The following is a 21,664-nucleotide window of genomic DNA, read 5'->3' as shown; positions in this document are numbered from 1 at the left end:
GCCCGCTTCGGTTTTTATTTTTTTCAAACGGGCCTAAATGTATAGTCAGATAGGTACTCAGATGTATCAAATCTGAATAGCCCGTTTGTGGTAGGAACCTATAATGTATTAATGTATTATGTACATCGTATATGGACTTCTAAAGTTGTATAATGTATTACAACTTACAGTCCATTAGTATTAGGTCATAATTTATATCATATATAATATTATACCTATTGTAATTTATAATATATTAAACAATAATTTATATAATATATTAAGCTATACACAACAAAACTTAGTACCTACTAATAATTTATGGTACCTATAGGTTGATTAAAGAACTATAGCAGTCTTTGTTTGCGTTCATAATGTATTTTTATTGTTGTGACTTGTGACTTATTTGTTATAAAGCATATTTAGTTGGTGCTTATGACTTATGAGTTACGAGTTATGAACAAAATAATCAATTATTTACGAAGTAGAACTCGTTCCGGTTGGTCACACTGATATTTTTTATATTTATATACGTATAATGTACACACATATATTTATTATTTTATCTATGGTTGCCCCAGAAGAAAACACCGACGTCATTGATAAATGATAAGCCGACCAGAAAAATCGCTACACACAACTTGAAGTTGGACTTTGCACTTTTAATTGTTACAGTATTATATTTGTACAAACGTATTATAAAACTGTGTGAATATAATATCTACTTTAGTCTGTTGTATTCAACTATCGAAGAATGAGTACTCTTACAGTGGGTAAGTGCACTAACTATTTTATAAACTTTGTATTATGTTTATTCGGGTCAAAACACAAGCTCTAATGGTTTATTAACAAACATTAATATCCATATTTATGTATGTAGGTATGTAATAGATAGTTAAATTATAATGTATGCTATTTGTATCAAATAACTAACATTTTCAATTGCAATTCTTTCTAATCAATGTACTTATTATTTGATAAATAACTATTGACATCTGTTTGAATCGCCTAAAAAAAGTCAATTTGTAGGTACTATAATATAATTTACTTTATTCTTTTGTCTTTTGATAATTTATCATAATATCATTAGTGGTTCAACTTTATAGCGATATGTATTTACTTTTGTAGTTTTTTTTTGTGATGAATAAATAAATTAAATGGTTAACTCTAGACATTTGCTTCAATTTAATTATATTATCTTGACTATAATCAAATATGAATTGTAAGCCACCTATTTATACATTACAGAGATTAAAGTTAAAAACATTTTGCGATTATACATTTTTTATTATTTTAGGTTTAAAATAATAACTATTTATTTACTGTATGTATCTTATTAACATGCTACATGTGCCATATAGATACTGTCTTAAACTTTAATTATATTAAAATTCAACTATTTGAATAAAAACAGTGATTTGTATTTAATACCTATTACCTATCTATTTATTTAATAGATTTTTTTAATTAATTAATTTTAAAATATTGAAAATACTTATTGACCAATACGTCAAAGTTCTATCTTTATCATTAAGCTCAGACGGCAAGAAGTCAAGAAAACTTTAAAAATAATAATAACAAATATTCAGAGAAAATGCAAAATAATTTTATTAGAAAGTTAATTTTAGTGATATTTACTTCATTATAAAATGATTTGCTTATTGAAATATTAATAAACTTACACATATTATCTGTCATGTAGATTAAATTATGATAAGTCTCTTGCAATTTACATATTTAAATATTATTTTAAGTATGAACATATTACATAAGGTAATAAAATACTTGTATTAAATTTTACTAGGTAATAATTATGGAGTAGTATAAAAATATGTCAGCATTTTTTTGAAAATAGCTTGTATTAACTTTTAATATTAAACTAATGAGCTTTAAGGGTTTTAATTCATTTAGTTAATTTACCATGTTAAATTATATTTTATACTAAGTGAAGAAAATATAACTTATTGTGGTAAAATGAAACAAACATTTAAAAAAAATATGAGTAATTCATGAATTAGTTAAATACGCATGTTAATTTTGTGATTAAATATACCAAAACTAATAACAGGTGAATGTTTTAAGTAAAGATGTGTAAGTACGATAGGAGTATTAAATAAGTGCCTTAACTAATTTTTTTAATGTTATTTAGAGCTAAAAATGGAAAGAAAAAAGCTTATTGAACATTTTTCACCTTTCATTTACCAACAATAAACTCTCAATGAGTCACACATTTCCTAAAAAAAAGGTGTAGCCTTCCTTGATTAGGTATTTGAGTACAATTTTAACTTTTTAATTTTCACCCAATCCGCGTGCACACATAATGTTATTGATTCTATTTTCATTAAAAAGCGAATCTGTTAACGTAACGTTTATAACTTGATGTATAATAGAAAAAAAATTGGAACCAATGAAATTAAGATCAAATCATTTTATATACCTATTATAGTATAAACATATTTTTCGGTGATTAAGGATTAAAAATAAGTTTAATTTAATTGTATTCATTAAGTTCTCTATTTTTAAAAAGCTCATACAAAAAAAATGGTAACACAGTATACAACACGAACGCCTATAAATAAAGTATAATGCCAACAATCTGAGCGACTTCCCCCGATTCACATGAACGATTTAGTACTTGGTTATCTATTTTATTGTATATATCTGGCCTCCAGGGTTCTGTGACTTCCGACACGTACGATAACCAAATACGCAAATGCGTAATGCTAGTAATGCATTTTTGTATATTATGATCACGTATTTTTGTATTTTGGGAATTACTAGGCAGTAGTTTATTTCTTGCGGAAATGGTTATGTTCATAGTTCAGATCACATCTTTAACTTTTTAGTTTTTTGTCAGATTATGATATATGAACATTGTTACGTCTTACGTACCTTTAACTAGTATGGATAATATATGACTTTTTACTCGCTATATTTTGATAGCTGATATAATATTATATAACTGACAATTTATTGTTTAAGTGTATTATTTGTTTTAGTACTCGTATATTACATTGTCCTTATATTATTATTGTAATACTCGCAACATAGGTATATTGTATTGTTTATATTATTTTTATAAATCATATTGTTTTGTGTAAATTATATTATTTCATTTATTAACCAAATACATTTTGTGTCGCAATTTGATGATTTAATATTATTAATTAAATATATTTAAAAATGATGCTTATTTATATTTAGCAATCTTGAGAAAATATTTAATTGAAACTTTTTTACTTTAATGGTATGTGTAATAGTTATATATAACCATTCAATATTAGTTATTAATGTTCTTATATAGTAATACATTTACATATTATATGCAGACATAGTAGTCATCTTATCTGGTGTGATGTTGATTTGGGTAGTGATAAATTATCAAGAACGTGAACTATAATTGTTTTTAGATATGAGTATATGACTTCTGTAGGGATCATGATTATGGTTAAGATTATAGGTTTTCTTATCTTTTATTATGGTAGGTAGCTGATAGGGATTGAATCAATCAATTTTTTTAGTTATTGAAAACTAAAATTATTTTAAAAAAAAAACATAAAACTTATGCTTATTATGATAGGTAAAGTAAATTCTATAATTATTGTCCATAAAATCGATTTTATGAATATAAATTGGATTCAATACTATTTAGTATTAACTATCTTGACTATATCATTCAATATTATTATTTATCTTGTATATTATTTTGTATTTTAAAATTACAATTAAAACATAAACTTAATTTGTTTTGCGCGAATCTTATACCTACAATTTGTATGCTATCTTTTGTTATTGGCTAATAATATGGAACATATTTTTTAGTTTATATCTATAATAAAGTATTTTACAAAAGATAAATTAATTGCACGTTTTAGATCAAATTCTTAACAAAATGTTACCTATGTTATTTCTTCAACCATACATTTTGTTTGGGTTTGGTACAACCGTACAGGTGAACATAATTTATAAAAAGCTATTACAGCACGTTTTAGTCCAGACAGTTCCACAAATGAACAGTTATAATAATATGTTATTGCCTTATTGGGCTCCACCGTATAAACTCAAGACTAAATACTGTATGTTGTATATTAATTACTATTTATACGATATGGACCAGTTTATTAGTTAAAATTTGTAGTGTCGTCATTCGTCAAACATCGATTTAAGTACATATGTTTCGCGGTACCTACCTATAATAAGCATTTACGAGAGACCAATAAAAAAACATGTGCCATTGTGCGCATAGCAAAAATATTGAGCCCACACAAATCCCAATTTCTAATGTCAAATTTGTTGACGTATCCGGCATCCGCACGACACACGCAACAGACGTACGGTATTTCATACATTTTGGTTGGCAATAATGTCGTTATTATATTTTTCTCATGCTGTAAAAAATAACGCGTTTCAGAGTTTGATTGAGAGGGGATGATACTGAGCTATCGAGCTACGTGAGAGAATGGGGGGAGCGTGAGTGATATGGAGTGAGAAAGAGAGAAAATAAATAACAAAAATGTGAATAACACTCTGGCTTGTGCGGAGACGACCGAACCGGTCTCCTCCGCGACGGCTTACAGTGCGCAGCCGGTGACGTACACCGAATGTTTCGTATTTTGGCGTTTCCCGCGTGTCTCCCTTTCGCCGTCATCGTCTTGCCCGACCGGACTACTTATTCTTGAGCGTGTGGCCGCGTTCACTGTTCCATTTCACGTTCGGAAAATGCAACGCTCCGACCATCGTCTCCGCCACTGTTGGACGTAACGTCACGGCCAGCCACCACACCACGGGACACAGTTGGCCCGTCCTTCCGGCGGGATGGCCCGCGACGCTATCGTGCACGACGTGGATCTGCCGTCGCTAGAGTACGACGACGAAGAGACCGCTTACATGTCCACAGAGACTCCTAGTTTCGACGTGGACGACGCTACGCTAGGAAGCACGTTCGTCATCGTTGATGAGGACGTATCCGATCCGGACGACGACGATGGAGTTGGCGAAGAGGACGACGTCTCTCCGCTGGTGGCCCGGACGGCATTGACCTCGACCACCGATTCGCGGTCGTCGTCCTCGACCACTGGCAAGGTCAAGTTCATGGACAAGATCAGGGAACACAAGAGCTACCAGAAGCTGGCGAGGATCGTAAAAAAAAAAGGTCTGCGACCGGTGTTACACATAATATAAACGTCGTTTCTTTGTTCAATCAGCCCGTCACGTATTCGCGTTCCATTTTTCCGCGAGTGCTGACGAATAATCGATAATTATTATTGTTACCTACCTACCTTATAATATATGAATGTCTTACCTCGCATTATATTATCGTGTGCAGGTACTGTACCAACGGACATAACTGCGTATAACATTACCTAATAGTTGTGTGGTAATGTAGTTGGCGGGTGTCGGCACATAGTATTTGACGTTTTTCATTCAATTAGATCAACATTTGTAGAAATATAGATATATTGTTCGTATCAACTTATCCACGTATTACCTACTAAATGTAGCTCTAGTGCTCTACACAATTTGTAGTTCTAACTTTGTAGATGAGTGACGACTGGTAGTCACACGTGACACTACTCGAGTACTTGCCTACTATTAATTGTAAAGTAATATAGGTACTTGGTAAGAATTGGATTAATATTATGCGTGAATCGTAAAATATTAATGATAGGTAAATGATAATAGATAATATTATAATATTGAGATAAAGGCGTGTTTACAGTTTACGTGTTTAGCCACTCTCTCAATAGCCAACCCTGCCAAACTAATATTATATAATCCTCGATATTATAACCATATAGGTACTTACTGAAATTCCCAAAAAATTACTCTTTGTCAGTCGGTGGTCACATCTGTGAAATAGTTCTAACTACTCTGATGTATTGAGTATTTGAGTGTATTGTGATTGTTGATAATAATATGTGGGTTAAATGGCAGGTTATAATATACTCATATTTTAACATTATATCCGCAGTTCCGATTTCGTTATCAAGTATTTTTTTACGATTAGAAAGAGTACATATCATTAAAACATCGAATAATAATTATACAAAATTGAAAATATATAAAGAAGACATTAACGCTTAAATTAATTACTACTCAGTAATATTGTAATAAATAATAATCATAATTGGAAATAATTAATTATGATTTTAGATTTATATTTCTTTATGGACATTGGACAGTATTTTATTCATTATATTTCTTTGTTAATATCAAAATTATTGACGTACTGATATAATATAACTGTTAGTATAATACCAAAAGTCTGAAACGACCATAATTTACAGTGGTTATTGATGAGATAAATAATTTTATAAGAATTTCATATAATATTTAGTTAAATTTCATGATCATAAAAAGTATTCTTTTTTTATCATTGTTCTAACGCAGTTGTATTTTTCTACCAAGTAATGTATGTAAATTATTTTTTGATTTAAATCATGGAAGTAGATAAGTTTGCTGATTCAAAATATGATGTACCTATTGTTGTTTTATGCTTAAATTGCTAAATCTTAGACAATTTCTAAATCGTAACATTTGCGTTATGAATTATGACTTACGAGGTACTTGTTATGATATGTCTTATACATTTATAAACTCACCGTCTATGCATTATAAAATTATAAGAATAATATTTCTATGTTATGTTACAATAATAAAAACAATTTATATTAAATCTAATAGTTTAATCTATTGTATTAGTCACACTGTTTGCTCGTACCTATAAAAATTAATATAAATTTAAACGTTTCAAAAACAATTGTTAGGGACTCTTATCTTATATTATGATTGTTCTTACATACCTCATTTTATTTATCTAATTATAGTGATCTAACGATATAAACGTTTTACTTGTTCAGTCACATACTTCTATATTTGGTTGCATAATATCAATTATCAATTATAATAGTATGATATAATGTAGTGATTAGTTCTGTGTTATTTTAGCGCAAATCGATAATTTTATTAACTCCAGGTCAAATGAAATAATTTATTTTTTTTTTCTTTTTGAAATATTTTTTTTTCAAATTCATATTTTTCAAAATCCTCAAATATTTCTCTTCCATAATATAATATGTCTTTGGAGATAACATCAGCTCTTAACTTTCACACGCATATCATTTTAAATGAATTCAAACTATTGAAGAGTCTGTAGAATGTAGATATTAGGTACCTCGTTAGTTACATAATTTACTAGGAATTAGTAGCGATAATAATATCGCCAATTTCCAAATGACTCAAATACATTATATTCATATTTCATATATTTATCATTATTTATTATTCGTGGTTTTTACTATTTTCTTTATCTTTGTTCAACAATATTATTTTCTATTTTATCGATACACTAGGGTACCTAGCTGCAGTAATAATAGGTAGTTTATGCAATATAGTTTTTTTATAGTTAAAGTTAACCATGATAGCATGTGGCAACTACGACTTAGTGTTTGTTACAAAATAGTGTCGTTTTTATCTATTTTATTATGTATTACGTATTCATTGGTCAAATAATTCGAGCAAAATCGAAAATACTCATACTCGTACAACAATTAATGACATACACAAACGTTGCAGTTACTAATTTGCCGGTATGTCTACTGAGTACAGACCATTATTGTTTTGATTTATATTTACTAATTTTTTGACGGTTTGTACACGTCTTGTGCAATTTCGTGTTTGGAAATCATTTAAACAATTGTAAACATTCGCGTGTTTGGTGACCTAACCAATAAGCAATAACAATAATAATAATGCATGAATTGGTTACAGCTATTGTGGACTAATTATTTATTCCTTATTCGGATACATGATGCATCGATACATCTATAACTCATCTGCATGTATGCATTAATAAAGTTTCGGACCCTTTGCCGGTACCACACAGGTCTATAAGTTCATCATCATATTGATATTGTTATTCACTTATTCGTAAACTTATACTTTGTAGTATCTTAAAAACTATTCAATAAGTGAATGATACACGTTATGTAATCTCTATGACGTCGTGTATGACGTATGGTTAAAATTAAAATCAAAATATTAGATTGCGGGTGGTATTTAATATTTAGATTTTATGTAGGTATACTACTTACTCGAAAATAAGTTTTTGATTAGATACCTACAATTTAAACTGATTGCGTATAAAAAATAGGTAATTCAAGTCTAACACCCATGTATGATTCAATATAATTATTTTTTACTATATCTTCATAATATTTATACACTATATTGAACTGAAATATGATTTGAATAAATTAGTATTGGACCAGCGCACGCCAAATAAACAAATTAAATACATCATTTTAGCCTTGATACATATATATGGCGATTCGAGTGTAAAAACTAAGAATTTATTGCTTCCAAAGTAGATAATATATTAATACCAAATCTCTAGTTGGTGAAACATGTAAATATGATTTATTTAGGGTCATTTAAAAATTAAAGCTGCATGTTTAATGTTTATACAAAGTATACAATTAAATAGTGCCTAGATTTTGAGAAATTTTGCATATATCATTCACCAAAGCATAATATTATTAATATTGTTAAGTAACATATAGTTGTCGTACTTTGTAACTCTTTTATTTTTTAAGAATTACCTACAGTTTGTCAGACACTGTTATTGTTTAATTTTCATTTTTTAGGTGAAGAACCCCCAGTAATCATGTCGCCAGATTCAGGAATTAACGAATTGCAAGGTCTTAGCCTCGAAGAACAGGAAAAGCAGAAAGAAGAATGGCAACAAGAGCTGAATAAGGTGGAAGAAGAAATCAAGACATTACGTGAAGTGCTGGGTTCCAAGGTGAAAGCATCTCAGGAGCTTAGACGTAAGCTCGGTTATACTGTTTGGCAAGAGATTAGTGAAGATGTGTCACAGAGTTTACGAAACGTTAAAGAGTCAAATGTGTGAGTTCAGTTGTGAATATTTTCTACCTTGTGTGCTGAAGTTTTTTTTATTTTGCTAGCTTTTGGTTTATTACTACTATGATTTTATCCTCCATCTTTCTATTATTATAAATATTATTATTTTTTTATTATTTTTATATTTTTATATAGTTATCAAAATGTAGAGGACAAATTTACCCAATTTGGAAAAGCTGTTGTTGACGCACCAATGTAAGTCTTCTGTACAAAGACATGCATTTCAATTTCCTAACGTTTATTTTATGTATCAGTGTTTGATTAACTGCCAAAATGAAAGTCATCTTCAACACAGCTTCTAAATATTAGTGCGATTCAAATTTTATTATCAATGTAAAATAACAGTTACGATAAAGCATCTAGTAAATTATTACTCCATTTACTTTTTTTTTTTACAATTTTCCAAATATTAAAAATAAGTAGTTTGTTTTAATTTAGATATGACATGGTACCCATCCTTTTATACTTACAGAAGGGTTACATTTTATTAATTTATAATTTATACCGTAAAAATGCACATAGGGACAGTATATGCTGTCCCTGAATTTTTTTTTGAGCAGTCGTTTACGCCAAATAGCAAATTATGGGCTGCAGTAAATTTTACCTCCGTAAAATTATATTTACACAAATGATATACAATGTACATTATAATTCAAATTTATTTTTATATATTTTTTAGAAAATGTGGGATTTTATGGGATTCCCCCCCCCCTCACCAATAATATAAGCACCTCCAAATGATAAAAAAAACTCAATTTCACTTTTTTATACACATGATCTATTTTATATTCATACACTAAAAGCCCTATATTTTAAATAATTAATAAACTAATGGAAAATTGGCAGGTCATGCTGCTCCTGAACTCAGAGCGTGTAGGTACTAAATTACGCAATTATATTTATTAAGATCTCAATACAAGTTAGGTTCATGATCTTAATCTTTATATTTAATTTTCAATAGAATACTATACAGTAAATTATAACGAATAATCTGCCCTACATTTTGATTTTTGAAAATCAATTAATACCCATATATTGTTTTAATTTTGTAGACATATTGTTTTGAATTCTCTTAAATTTAATAAATATTTTGTAGCAACTGGAATAATATTTTATTAGTTTGTAGAAATAAGATTCTTACTTAAAAAAAAATATATATATAATACATTTTTGTTTTTAATTATGTATTTATTATTATACTTTGAAATTTAAAAATATTGTATTGAACCAAATCTTTGAATCGCACTAATCAATTTTAGTTACCAACGTTAACTAAATTTGTATATTGTAATAATACATGATTTGGCAATGACAATATTATTGTATTTTCTTTACTAGATTCAACTTTTCTTTACCAGAATCGGGCGACATGCGCACCCCAACCAGGAACATGGTTCTAAAACACTGGTATATAAAATCTACGTGTACATACTTGCATGTACTCTAGAGTTCTATGGAAGAAAATTTATGCTTTGTTTCAGTTCATTATTAAGTTGCTTGTAAATGTTCTTATTTGCACTTTTGCTTTATCTTCTAATTAGTTATTTCTATTTTTGTAAAAACACTTAGTTACCAAAATGTAGAAGGCAAGGTTAAGCAGTTTGGATCAGCGGTCACCGAAACGCCTATGTAAGTCTTTGCCTTGTATTAGTAACGCATGAACACACAATATTATGACTTAGAATATTATCTGTTTGAGTTTATTTTATTTTAAACCATTGGATTTTTTTTTTTGTATAAACAAAGGAGTTATGTATGAAATATTAAAAAAAAAAAATGTTATTTTTTAAAAATTAAGCCTTTAATTTAAAAACCATAAAACTAAAGACCATAGACAATATGTCTTGGTTTTATGAATATTTGTTCAAATCTTTCAAAATTAAATCAGTTTGTTTTATATTAATCTAATAATTTATTATAATTATTAAAATAATAAATTAGTTATATTGATAAATATTCAAACTCATAACATATGTATTAATAACATAATAATTCCTTTTTAAAATGTTTATAAATGTGTTTATAAATATATTTTTCTTAAAGATTATTTATTTTGTATAATAAATTTCAATTTTCCAAACATGGTTGTGTGTGTCAGACTTCTTATCTAATGCTATGACTGTTCTTTTAACCATCATGACTTTTATTGATTTTGCCAACTTGTATGACTTACTACAAGCTATTTTCAGTAATTACTAATAAATTGGTATTTGTTTTAATGATGTTTGTCTGTAGTCCCTATAAATATTTAAATATTTTAAAATTGTTATGTTTTTAACAGTTATCAAAAAACTGAATCTGTCGTAAAAACAACTGCAGAGAAAGCTACAACAATATTTGGAGGATTTGGTAGTGGTCTCACAACCAAACTTGGCCAGATTAAGAACTCCGAATCATTCCGTTCTTTTGAAGAAAAAGTGGGTTCAGCTTTGGAAAATGTTAAGGTATTAATTATAAATAACATACAATAATATAAACTGAAATGTATTAAATTGTTCTGTATATACATTTTTAGACAAAAGTTGCATCTCGATCCAACTCTATGCAGAACTTTGATGAGATATTGGAGGAAGAAACTCGTTTGGCAAATGAAGAAAAACGTTCTCGAGAAGAGCGTGAGGCAGCAACAAAATAAATTTTTGTTATCATAAATCATCTCTCTTGTACTTTGACATTTATCATAATCGTGCAATCTTGGTCACTTAAGTACAGAATTTACCTTAAATTAGGCACTACAAATTCAATTTCTCACAAATATTTTTCTCCTGAATTTAGTGTTGAAAGAAATGTATTTTATTATTATATAAATCATTTTTTTTCCATAATGTTAATCTTTGATTTGTGATTTTTAATAGTTATTAATCTTATTTATATAAATATAATATATATATATATATTTTTTTTTTGTAAAAATAAACTTATGAGCGCTTTAATTCTGAAATAATAATTAAATTTGTGCCTATACAACGATACTGTACACCATACACTTATTTTAAAAATATTCCAATTATTGTAATTAAATTAGATATTTTTTTTTAGTTAAGTATTTATACAAATTAAACTAAATTAATTATTATGTATACAAAAAAGCATTAATCTATTAAATAGTTAACTACTACTAACTAGGAAAATGATAATAAATTCTTCGACAAATTAAAAATGATTTCATTGGTTGGCACTAACATGTTCATTTTGTACCAATTTTGGTTCAAACAAGTGCATATCAACATTATTTTCAATAGTTAAACCTTAAAGGGGCTCTAGCGTATCATGTTTTGAGGAGTAATATTTAGACAATTCACATGACATAAACATTTGGGCTATAATTATTATATGTGTGAGTAATAAATGAACATTAGAGTGTTTCTTAAAATCGCTGTAATGCCACGCTTAGGCAACTCTCGCACACACACCACGCACATGTCAATACTTTGCAAAAAATGAAAATATTCTTGTCTAGAATATATAGAATGTCTAGAATGAAAATATTCTTGTCTGTACTAAAGGCGGTAGTAAATTAAATATGCTTCTAGAAGTTTGATTGTAATTTCTCGAAAAAATTGTTGAATTTATAAGCTTCTAGGCTATGGTCTTTAATCTTTAGGAATCACTTTTTTGATTTTAAATCAGATGTGCCCAAAATAAATACAAATGTAAATCAATTTTTTCATGGGATTTTTGAAAACAAAATCTTAATTTTCAGGTTTTTTGAAATTGAAAATCGATTTCCTAAAAAGCCTAGATATTTTGTCAAAGGGTTCATAATGTATAAAAAATTAAGATCGGACATTCCGAATTATGTGTAATTTACCACCGCTTATTAGTCTAAAGCGTAAGCAAAATATGTGTGCTTAAGTGAATTGATTTAAAATCAAAATTAAAGGTAGTAAGACATCTGTGATTATCTATCTAAATATATAATATATACAAATGGATCCTATTTTCCTTGGTTATGGCATCGCGCGTGAACGGTTGAACCGATTTCACAAATTTTTTTTTTTTGTGTTTGTAATTGTCAGGACAACCTTTCATATAAAAGAACATCTTAGTAATATCCACCGGAAAAGTAGAAAATTTGGTTGTTAAAATATAACAGTGGCGCCATATTATGTTATAATAATCTAAATTATAAGAAATTTAGTTTATTGTTGCAGATTAAAATAATAATAGTGTATTATATATTAGTTGCTATTGGTTAATCGGGCATGTTTGTTGATTTGAATTATTTTTTTTGTCAATCTATGTATATACAAATAAATATTTATGTGGTGTGTTATTTTTGCATTCCTAAGCTCCATGGACCAATTGCAATGAAATTTGTGCACAGATAGATTATACCTCTGGCTCTGAGAAGAAAATAGGTTAATTTAAAAAGTGTAAATTCCAACCAGTGGAGGTGCTCATTCAGGAATTATGAAATTTATTATTTACATTTTTGTTTGTAAATGGTTGCTATTGGTTTTAATAATAATTATTATTATTAAAGCGATAAGCCTGTTGGACAGTGGCACTTCTATGTATTTTAGTACACAATGTCTCAAGTTCAAACCACAGTTTCGGTGGACCAAATTTTTTCATTGTTTTTTTTCTTATATTATATAATATGTTGGTGCTAAATGCTTATCTTTGGCTTAAGTATTTTAAAAGAATTTGAATTACTTAATTCGGAGTACTATATAGTACAAAAATATTTTTATGAAGTATTCAAATACTATTTTTCAAAAGTAGGTACTCGAGTATTTATTTCAAATACTTTTTAAAAGTATTTTATCCAAGTCTGAAGTTTGAGTAAAGGTAAGACAAAAATTTAGTTCTCTTCAACGCAAATTGACTAGGTCTGTATGTTTAGAGAAATGGAGAAAACCATGCTGGTATGATTATCAAGACAATAATCTAAAAATCAGAAACCATGTAGAACAAATTGAAAACATCATTAAAATATTAAAATATATAAAATATATATTATATTTGTATAAAATATTTTAAATACATAATGTGTATAGTGAACAATGTGTCAATGTAGGTATATATTATACAACTATATACCTAAGTAAAATGGTATATAATATATTATATTATTAATTATTATCTCATATCAGTATAATAATATGTATAAAAACTAAAAAGGAATAATATATAAAATAAAAAGATTAATAAGAATATTGGTGAACAAAGTAAAATTTATTTTTGTTTTCTAATCATTATTTAATAAATCATGAAATATTGAAAAATCTATACCTGTTTTCCGAGGACGTCACACACACGCATGTATATGGCGGCCACGCAACGTGAGTATAGCAATTTTATTGCCTACATTTTCGCCCCAAGTAATTATTCAAATTAATATAATTGTTTTCTATTGAGTTGGCCTCGACACCCTAAGACACATTTCACAAGTACCCGGCGACCGGGTTTAACTTCAAATAAACCACTATAAACAACGCCGCGGGGGTACATCCACAGGACCGGGCCGGAGCGTGTGAAATGGGTCTATGACCATAACTGTAATAGGTACATGTTGCTTAACCGTAATACATGTTGCTGTTGGACATCGAGGGGGCGACTGCGACAGGATGGTCGAAGTGCTCGATCACGGCGGGAATGGGCTGGATAAACGACGACTGGCACACGGCGCACTCGCACGGCCTGTCGCCGGCGTACTGAGGTATCCTGTGAATATCCGGGGCCACGGCGTACTGAGGTCTGCTTCGGCTCGTGTCGAGAGCGTTCGCGTCTCCGAACGATGGCTTGTTCGCCGCATGGTAGGCGGCCCGATGGGCCACTAGACCCGACGATTGCGTGAACGACTTGCCGCACTCGTCGCAGTGGAACGGTTTTTCGCCCGTGTGCGTCCGGTTGTGCGTGTTCAACGTCGACTGACTGGCGAAGGACTTGTGGCACGCGCCGCACTTGAACGGTTTGTCTCGGGGCGGCGCGGACCGGCACTTGTCCGTTGTCGTCAGCGCGGGCCGGCCGGTCCCGTCGCCCGAATGGTGGTTTCTCTTGTGCAGCACCAGCACGTACGACTGGGTGAACGACTGATGGCAAATGTCGCACACGAACGGCCGTTCACCCGTGTGCGTCCTCCGGTGCCGGACCATGTCATTGCGCTTGACGAACGCCTTCTGGCAGAAATCGCACTTGTGCGGTTTCTCGCCGGTGTGCGCGCGCCGCTTGTGCGTCTTCATGCTGCTCAGTAACGCGAAAGTCATGTGGCACACGTCACAGCTGTACGGCTTCTCGCCGGTGTGCGTACGCCGATGCGTGGTCAACGTGCCTAACTGCAAAAACGTCTTCTGGCATATGTCACACTCGAACAGCTTCTCGCCGGTGTGCACCTTTTGATGTTCCTTCAGATTGCACGAGTCGATGAACGACTTGTCACACGTGTCGCATTTGAACGGCTTCTCCCGGGTGTGTGTTCGCCGGTGCACTTTCAGTTTGTACGAGTCGTTAAACGGCCGTTGGCAAATGTCGCATTCCAATCGTTGACGTTCACCTCGTTTCTTTTTCTGCTTGACCACGTCATCGCCTTTTAACGTGGACGTATTCTTCACTTTGACTGTCATAGACCTGTGCACTTCTCTAATGTGTTTCAATAACATAAAACTCTCGTCATAAGCTTCTTTACACTTGGCGCACTTGAACTTTTGCGGCAACATGATTAAGTCTATTTTTTCTTTATGGCTGTTGGGCGCAGTTTGTACGGGTAAATGGACCGCAGTATTTTGTAAGAGTGGCTCTTCGGTAGGCAGTTCATTTGTGATAAGAGATATATCAGGTTCGCTAGGATACCAGCTCGACCAATTGTCAGTGTAGTCGTCTGCCTCCGAAGTATTTGGCAATTCGTATTGATTTGTTGTCCTTGGTACTGTGGCTAGTGGTACAGTCGTTGTATGTTCGATTGAGTTAATTGGTTGGTGGTGGTTCCAATGGGTTCGCTTATGAACTATTAAACTGGATGATTGGGTATATGCTTTGGGACAAAGATCACACTGGTAAGGTTTCTCCCCAGTGTGAGTGCGTCGGTGAGATACTAGTATTGATGAATAAGCAAACGCCTTGTGACAATAGTCACACTGAAATGGTTTTTCTCCCGTGTGTATTCGTTTGTGTCTAGCTAGTACTGACAAACCCGTGAACGTTTTGTTACAAATTTCACACTGAAATTGATCTAGTCCATTATGTTTGGCTGCATGTCTAGTCATTCCATTTACACTAGCAAACGACTTGAAACAAATATGGCATTTAAAAGGCTTATCAGTGTTACTCATTCGCTTTTCTTTTACACCGTTTGTAAATGGTTTGGTCCACTGCGGTACACCATCATGTGTACCCTTGTGACGTTCTAAACTAGCTTTTTTGGCAAATGCTTTTTGGCATATTTCACATACATATGGTTTGTAGCCGGAATGTAATATTTTATGTTTCCGTAAACTGTTTGCCAGCGTAAACAACTTATGGCAAATATCACATTTATATGGTCTTTCTTGAGTGTGAGTTTTCTTATGGTCTGCCAGATTAGAAGAGTGAGCGAACGTTTTTTGACATAAACCACATTGAAATGGTTTTACACCAGTATGAATTCTTTTATGAATATTTAACTTTGACTTTTGAGCAAATGCTTTTGGGCATAAATCACATTTGAAAGGCCTTTCTCCTGTATGCATTCTTTTATGCACTATCAAGGTACTAGATAAAGAAAATGATTTTTGACATATATAGCATTTAAATGGTTTTTCACGGGTGTGGGTCCGCTGGTGTTCAATCAGTTTATGCCTGGACGAATAAGGAAAAGTCTTGTGGCATACATCACAGTCTAACCACCGACCTTCGGGTCTTTTGATAGGTACAACAGTATTGTCTGATGAAATACTTAGACTGTTTATTGTATTCATACCACCAATGTTTTCTCTTCCAGTATACACAGGCTGAATAAATGGTACCGGAAGTTCAATAGTACTTTGTATTGAATCTTCTTTAGTATTATTAGGATCCGTTTCACTTTGAAACCAATTCGACCAACTGTAACTAAAATCTCCAACTGATGGCGTTTGAACACTAGTGTCCCATAAACCTGTTGTAGATGTTGTAGGTATTTCTGAAAAAATATTTTTCTGCAAAGTGTTTTGAGAATTTGAAATCTGTTGTACATTTAGGACATGTAGAGGCATATGAGGTATTTCTCCCGTATGAGTTCGCTTGTGTGCTATTAAGCTAGCTGAATTAGTAAATGATCGTTCGCACGTATCACATGCAAATGGTCTTTCACCTGTGTGGTTTCTTTTGTGTATGATCAATCCAGACGACTGTGTAAAAGATTTATCACACATATCACAATGGAACGGTTTTACACCTGTATGAGTTCGCAAATGACGCTCCAAGTCACCACTCTTTACAAATGCTTTTGAACAAAAAATACATTTGTGAGGTTTGTCGCCTGTATGGGCTCTTTTGTGTGAATTTAAACTGCTTGATAAGGAAAAAGTTTTTTGACATACATCACATTTATAGGGTTGTTCACCTGTATGTGTACGTATATGTGCCACTAACGTTCCAGATGTAGCAAAACATTTTTGACAAAATTCGCATTTAAATGGTTTTTCTCCGGAATGAGTTCTTTTATGATTTATTAAAATATGTGAATGAGAAAACGCCTTTTGACAAATGTCACATCTATAAGGTTTTATGCCAGTATGAGTTTTTATATGACTCTTCAAACTGTAAGAATTAGAAAAACCTTTAAAGCAAGTTTCACAACGAAATGGTTTCACTCCACTATGTGTCTGAATATGTTGAATCAATTTTGTCTTATTTGTAAAAGACTTTGAACACAGTTCACACTGGTGATATTTATATTTAAAATAAGATTCATTTTTTGACAAACCTGGTAGTTTCTTAATAATAGGAACTACTTTATCTGTAACTATACATTTCTCCCCACAGTCAGATAATTTTAGATGTCTTTCTATTTGTGTTCGTTTGTAGTATACAGTCTTACATTTATAACATATATATTCTACTGGGAAAATAGTTTCTACTTCAACTTTATCCATTTCAGCATGCCTGGACTCAATTGGATTTTGAAACAATTCATTTTGAACCACTGATGTTTTTGCAAGGGGCTCTGTCATTTTGTTTGTAAGTATTATGTATTTTGACCACCAATTTAATCCTCTTCATTTAAATAGCTAAAATAATAAAAACCAATTTAAATTATTGATATTACATTTTTTTACTATACAGTGTGATAAAATTATATTATCATTAAACTTAAAACCTACGGTAATAAGACACTACATTCGGTAGCTAAATAAAAAGAACTTAAATATACGAGTGTGCATGTGGGATGTGGGTATTAGGCTGTGCTTTTGTATTGTCCGGCTACATGTCTGGACTGGTTAAGCTCAATCTGGGCCACTGTATAATGACTAATTTCACAGCAGTGATGGGGAGAATAATTTAATTTAAAAATAATTATACCACTGAATAAATTAAGCCATTATAATATTACAATAAATTATAATAGTTTAATTTATTCTATTAAATTACTGACATTAAAACTCCGAACATTATATTAATAGTGTTTATATAGTCATTCAGGTACCACAGAAAACTAAATTATAAACATAAGTTTGTTAAAAAAAGATATATATATATATTATATATATAATATTATTATATTATCATAGTTAGTACACATTGAAGTATTTAATTTGTGTACACCCATTTGGTGACCCATAATGTAGACTATAATATAGTTAACTCTCGACTATCTGTGGTTTTCTGCGGTACTATGTACAGCACTAAAAACAGTTTGTAAGTACAAAATAATGTTATGTTGTTGTCAAAAAATAAATGTAAATCTTATATTATACAAATGTTTAAACAAAAATGAGTGTTCTTATCAAATTTTTTTTAAATACTATTCAATATTAGTATATTACATAGTATAATTTTTTTAATAATAAAACAACTTTTTTTGATTAAATTTGCTTATCCGTGGTTGCCATATCAGTGTGCCACCCTATTTCTGGATAATCGAAAGTATACTGTATTAGACTATAATATATATTGTTGAAAGCATTGAAAAGCTTGAGAACTCAGGTTTTTTACAATCACAGATGCTTTAAAAAATTTTGAACAAGTTACAAATTCTATTAATGATCTTTCTGAAAATGAAAATTATGTATTAATTAAAAGAAAATGTTCTAAAATTATCAATAAAAATATAGGCTTGCTAATTTTAAAAGAAATTTTTAAAATACACCAAGGAGAGAATGTTGACTTCAAGAGTTTTTCTATCCAACATATTTCACCAGAAATATTGTGAAGTTTTAAATATGATATGGAATGAACTTTTTCTACGTACAAACACATTGTTACAAACGATTGTTATAATTTAACAGAGATCAATATGGAAAATTATTATCAATACTTATTGTTTTTCCAATAATGACTAAATTGTATATTTTTTAATCACAATCAAATAATATATTGTATAATAAAATATTGTAGTTTATTTATATAATAATTTTTTCATAATTAATGTTTTGATTTTATAACTTTACAATAAATAAATAGCATTTTGGGCTTTTTAAATGCATATTATTTGAAACTTTTTGAGTGCATATTTTAAAGTATTAAATGCATATAAATCCGGTCTTTAGTTATTATTCATTATTGGGTCGTTAAAAATGTTTATTGTAACTGACCTGAAACCCTGGGCACACCTATTTAAAATTTAAAAATTTAAACTAACTTAGTAATGGGCTTTACTATTTATCAAAGATATTTAAAAAAAAAAAACACATGAAATATTGTTACTAACGTAGGAATATTTGCTTTAATTAGGAAATCTTAATTAATAATAAATATTACGTTATAATTAGTACTTGAATTGGAAAAAAATTAGAAGGGGATGCAAAACTAAGCAAATATCTACTCCGCAAGTCCGTAACTTGTTAATCTTTTCAAATTTAAATACCAATTAGATTTAAAATTATTATAAATATATGCCTTTTGATTTTCAATTTTGTTAATGGTACAAATAAAATTAATTACGAGTACCTAGATTTATGAAAATATATTTATTCTTCTTTTTCATTCAAGTAATAGGTACCTAGTCATTTCAATAATCCAACATACTTATAGACTTATAGTACTAGAACCAGAAATACGAGTAACATTACAATTTAATATAAATTAAATAGTACAAGTTAAAATTGTGATTGTGTATATATCAGATATCTTAATCTTAATTGTAATAAAAAACTATTAAAAATATTTACTTGAATCTGATAGCCGATAGATTTTACAGGGAAACCATACTAATACTTTGGAGGACAATATCAGGGGCCAAAAAAAAGTAATACTATACATTTTATTATTATTTTTATTATTTTTGTTTAGAAAAAAACAAAGTACTATATTATTCAACAATAAATCAATAAATATTTTTGTAAAATATTAAAAACAAAAAAAACATTTTTATACACAATTCATAATAATATTATCATTAATAATTATTATTATTATACCTTATCAACAAATTTGTTTTCGTTAGAGATGATCCGATAGTAGCCACAATCAGTTACTGATAAATACGGTATATGGTATCACTTGGTACCTATCATAGAATACTAGATGATACTAGTATTCTATGTACCTATATAAGCCAATTTTAAAAGTATTGACCGGGAACAATTGGCCACGGCGATGGCCCATGAGTATAATAAACTTATAATATAATGTTATCTTTACCTTTATAACATTACATTATGCTGTGAAAAAATATGCTCCAGACTATAATAAGGCTAACAGTTAGGGTTAAACACGGCTTTAGATATCTATCTTAAGCCTGGGGTTAACGCTAACCGGCTGATAACCAGCTGATAAAAAGACGCATTTGTTATAATTTCTAATTATTTAGAATTTTCGGTATTTGCTTTGGTAAAATCATTTTTTGACCAGAAAATTGAAATCTACACAGTGCCGTAACTAGAGAGTAAATGACCCAGGTGCAGACAAATGCATATGGGCCCCTCTTTTTTGAGATCCATAAAAAAGTCGGACCAACTTCACACCATGGGAATTTTTACTCCTTAGATAAAAATCATAGGATAAATAGTATTTGTGGATATATTGAATTTATTTACAATAAAATATAAAAATAATAATTTTAGTTTTTATGTAACACCAGAAATAAAAAGGTGGGTAAGTGGATGTCGCTCTGCTGTACAGTAGGTTACAATTGGGTCACTGTAACGGATGGTGTTAAATTTGAATTCAATGATGTAATATCATTGTACTTATAAGAAAAACGATTCTGAGTGAAAATGGTCAATCAGCCTATTATGATGATATTAAGGTGACTAAAGTAATTTATACATAGTATATAACCTATTTACGTGGAACCTTGTTTTAAATTTTCAATCCTTAGCTATAAAAGTTGAACGTTTTATACATTTTTAACTAAAAATAATTATTCAATTATAAATTTGATACATTTTGTCAAAATTCAATGTTTAAATGCTTATAAAAAAAAATTGTGCAATGTATTTTTAATATTTTTCAACTGCTATTGTAACAATATATCAGGAGCCTTGTATTACATTTTTACATTTTTTGGCCTAACAGATAAAACTTTAATGATATTTATAGAACAAAAAACTAAAAAAATTGAAAACTGACAATGTCCGTAAAACAGCTCAAAAAGAGTCAAAATATTTTCAAAATTGTTTGGTGTATAGAAAATGAAAAT

General features: G+C 30.0%; 2 protein-coding genes across 14 annotated transcripts; one reads left to right on the top strand and one right to left on the bottom strand.

Annotated features, from left to right (window-relative positions):
- Positions 1 to 579: 579 nt before the first annotated feature.
- LOC100164449 (tumor protein D54-like) lies at positions 580 to 12,079 on the top strand. Of its 13 annotated transcripts, none has more exons than XM_016801277.2 (7): positions 580 to 752; positions 8,625 to 8,886; positions 9,037 to 9,096; positions 10,240 to 10,308; positions 10,471 to 10,530; positions 11,183 to 11,345; positions 11,417 to 12,079. In XM_016801277.2, the coding sequence occupies exons 1-7, from the start codon at positions 734 to 736 to the stop codon at positions 11,534 to 11,536; spliced, it is 753 nt and encodes a 250-aa protein (XP_016656766.1). In that variant the 5' UTR covers positions 580 to 733; the 3' UTR covers positions 11,537 to 12,079.
- A 1,965-nt stretch (positions 12,080 to 14,044) lies between these two features.
- LOC100160246 (zinc finger protein 91-like) lies at positions 14,045 to 20,355 on the bottom strand. Its single transcript, XM_001946534.5, has 2 exons — positions 20,193 to 20,355; positions 14,045 to 18,092 (listed from the first exon to the last, which is right to left on the bottom strand). Exon 2 carries the CDS (start codon positions 18,033 to 18,035, stop codon positions 14,424 to 14,426), a length of 3,612 nt encoding a protein of 1,203 aa, XP_001946569.1. The 5' UTR covers positions 18,036 to 18,092; positions 20,193 to 20,355; the 3' UTR covers positions 14,045 to 14,423.
- Positions 20,356 to 21,664: the final 1,309 nt, after the last annotated feature.

Source organism: Acyrthosiphon pisum, chromosome A1 (genome assembly GCF_005508785.2).
Source record: "Acyrthosiphon pisum isolate AL4f chromosome A1, pea_aphid_22Mar2018_4r6ur, whole genome shotgun sequence".
NCBI lineage: Eukaryota > Metazoa > Arthropoda > Insecta > Hemiptera > Aphididae > Acyrthosiphon > Acyrthosiphon pisum.
Note: the sequence above shows the minus strand (reverse complement) of the source record. Positions and strands in the feature narration are given on the sequence as shown.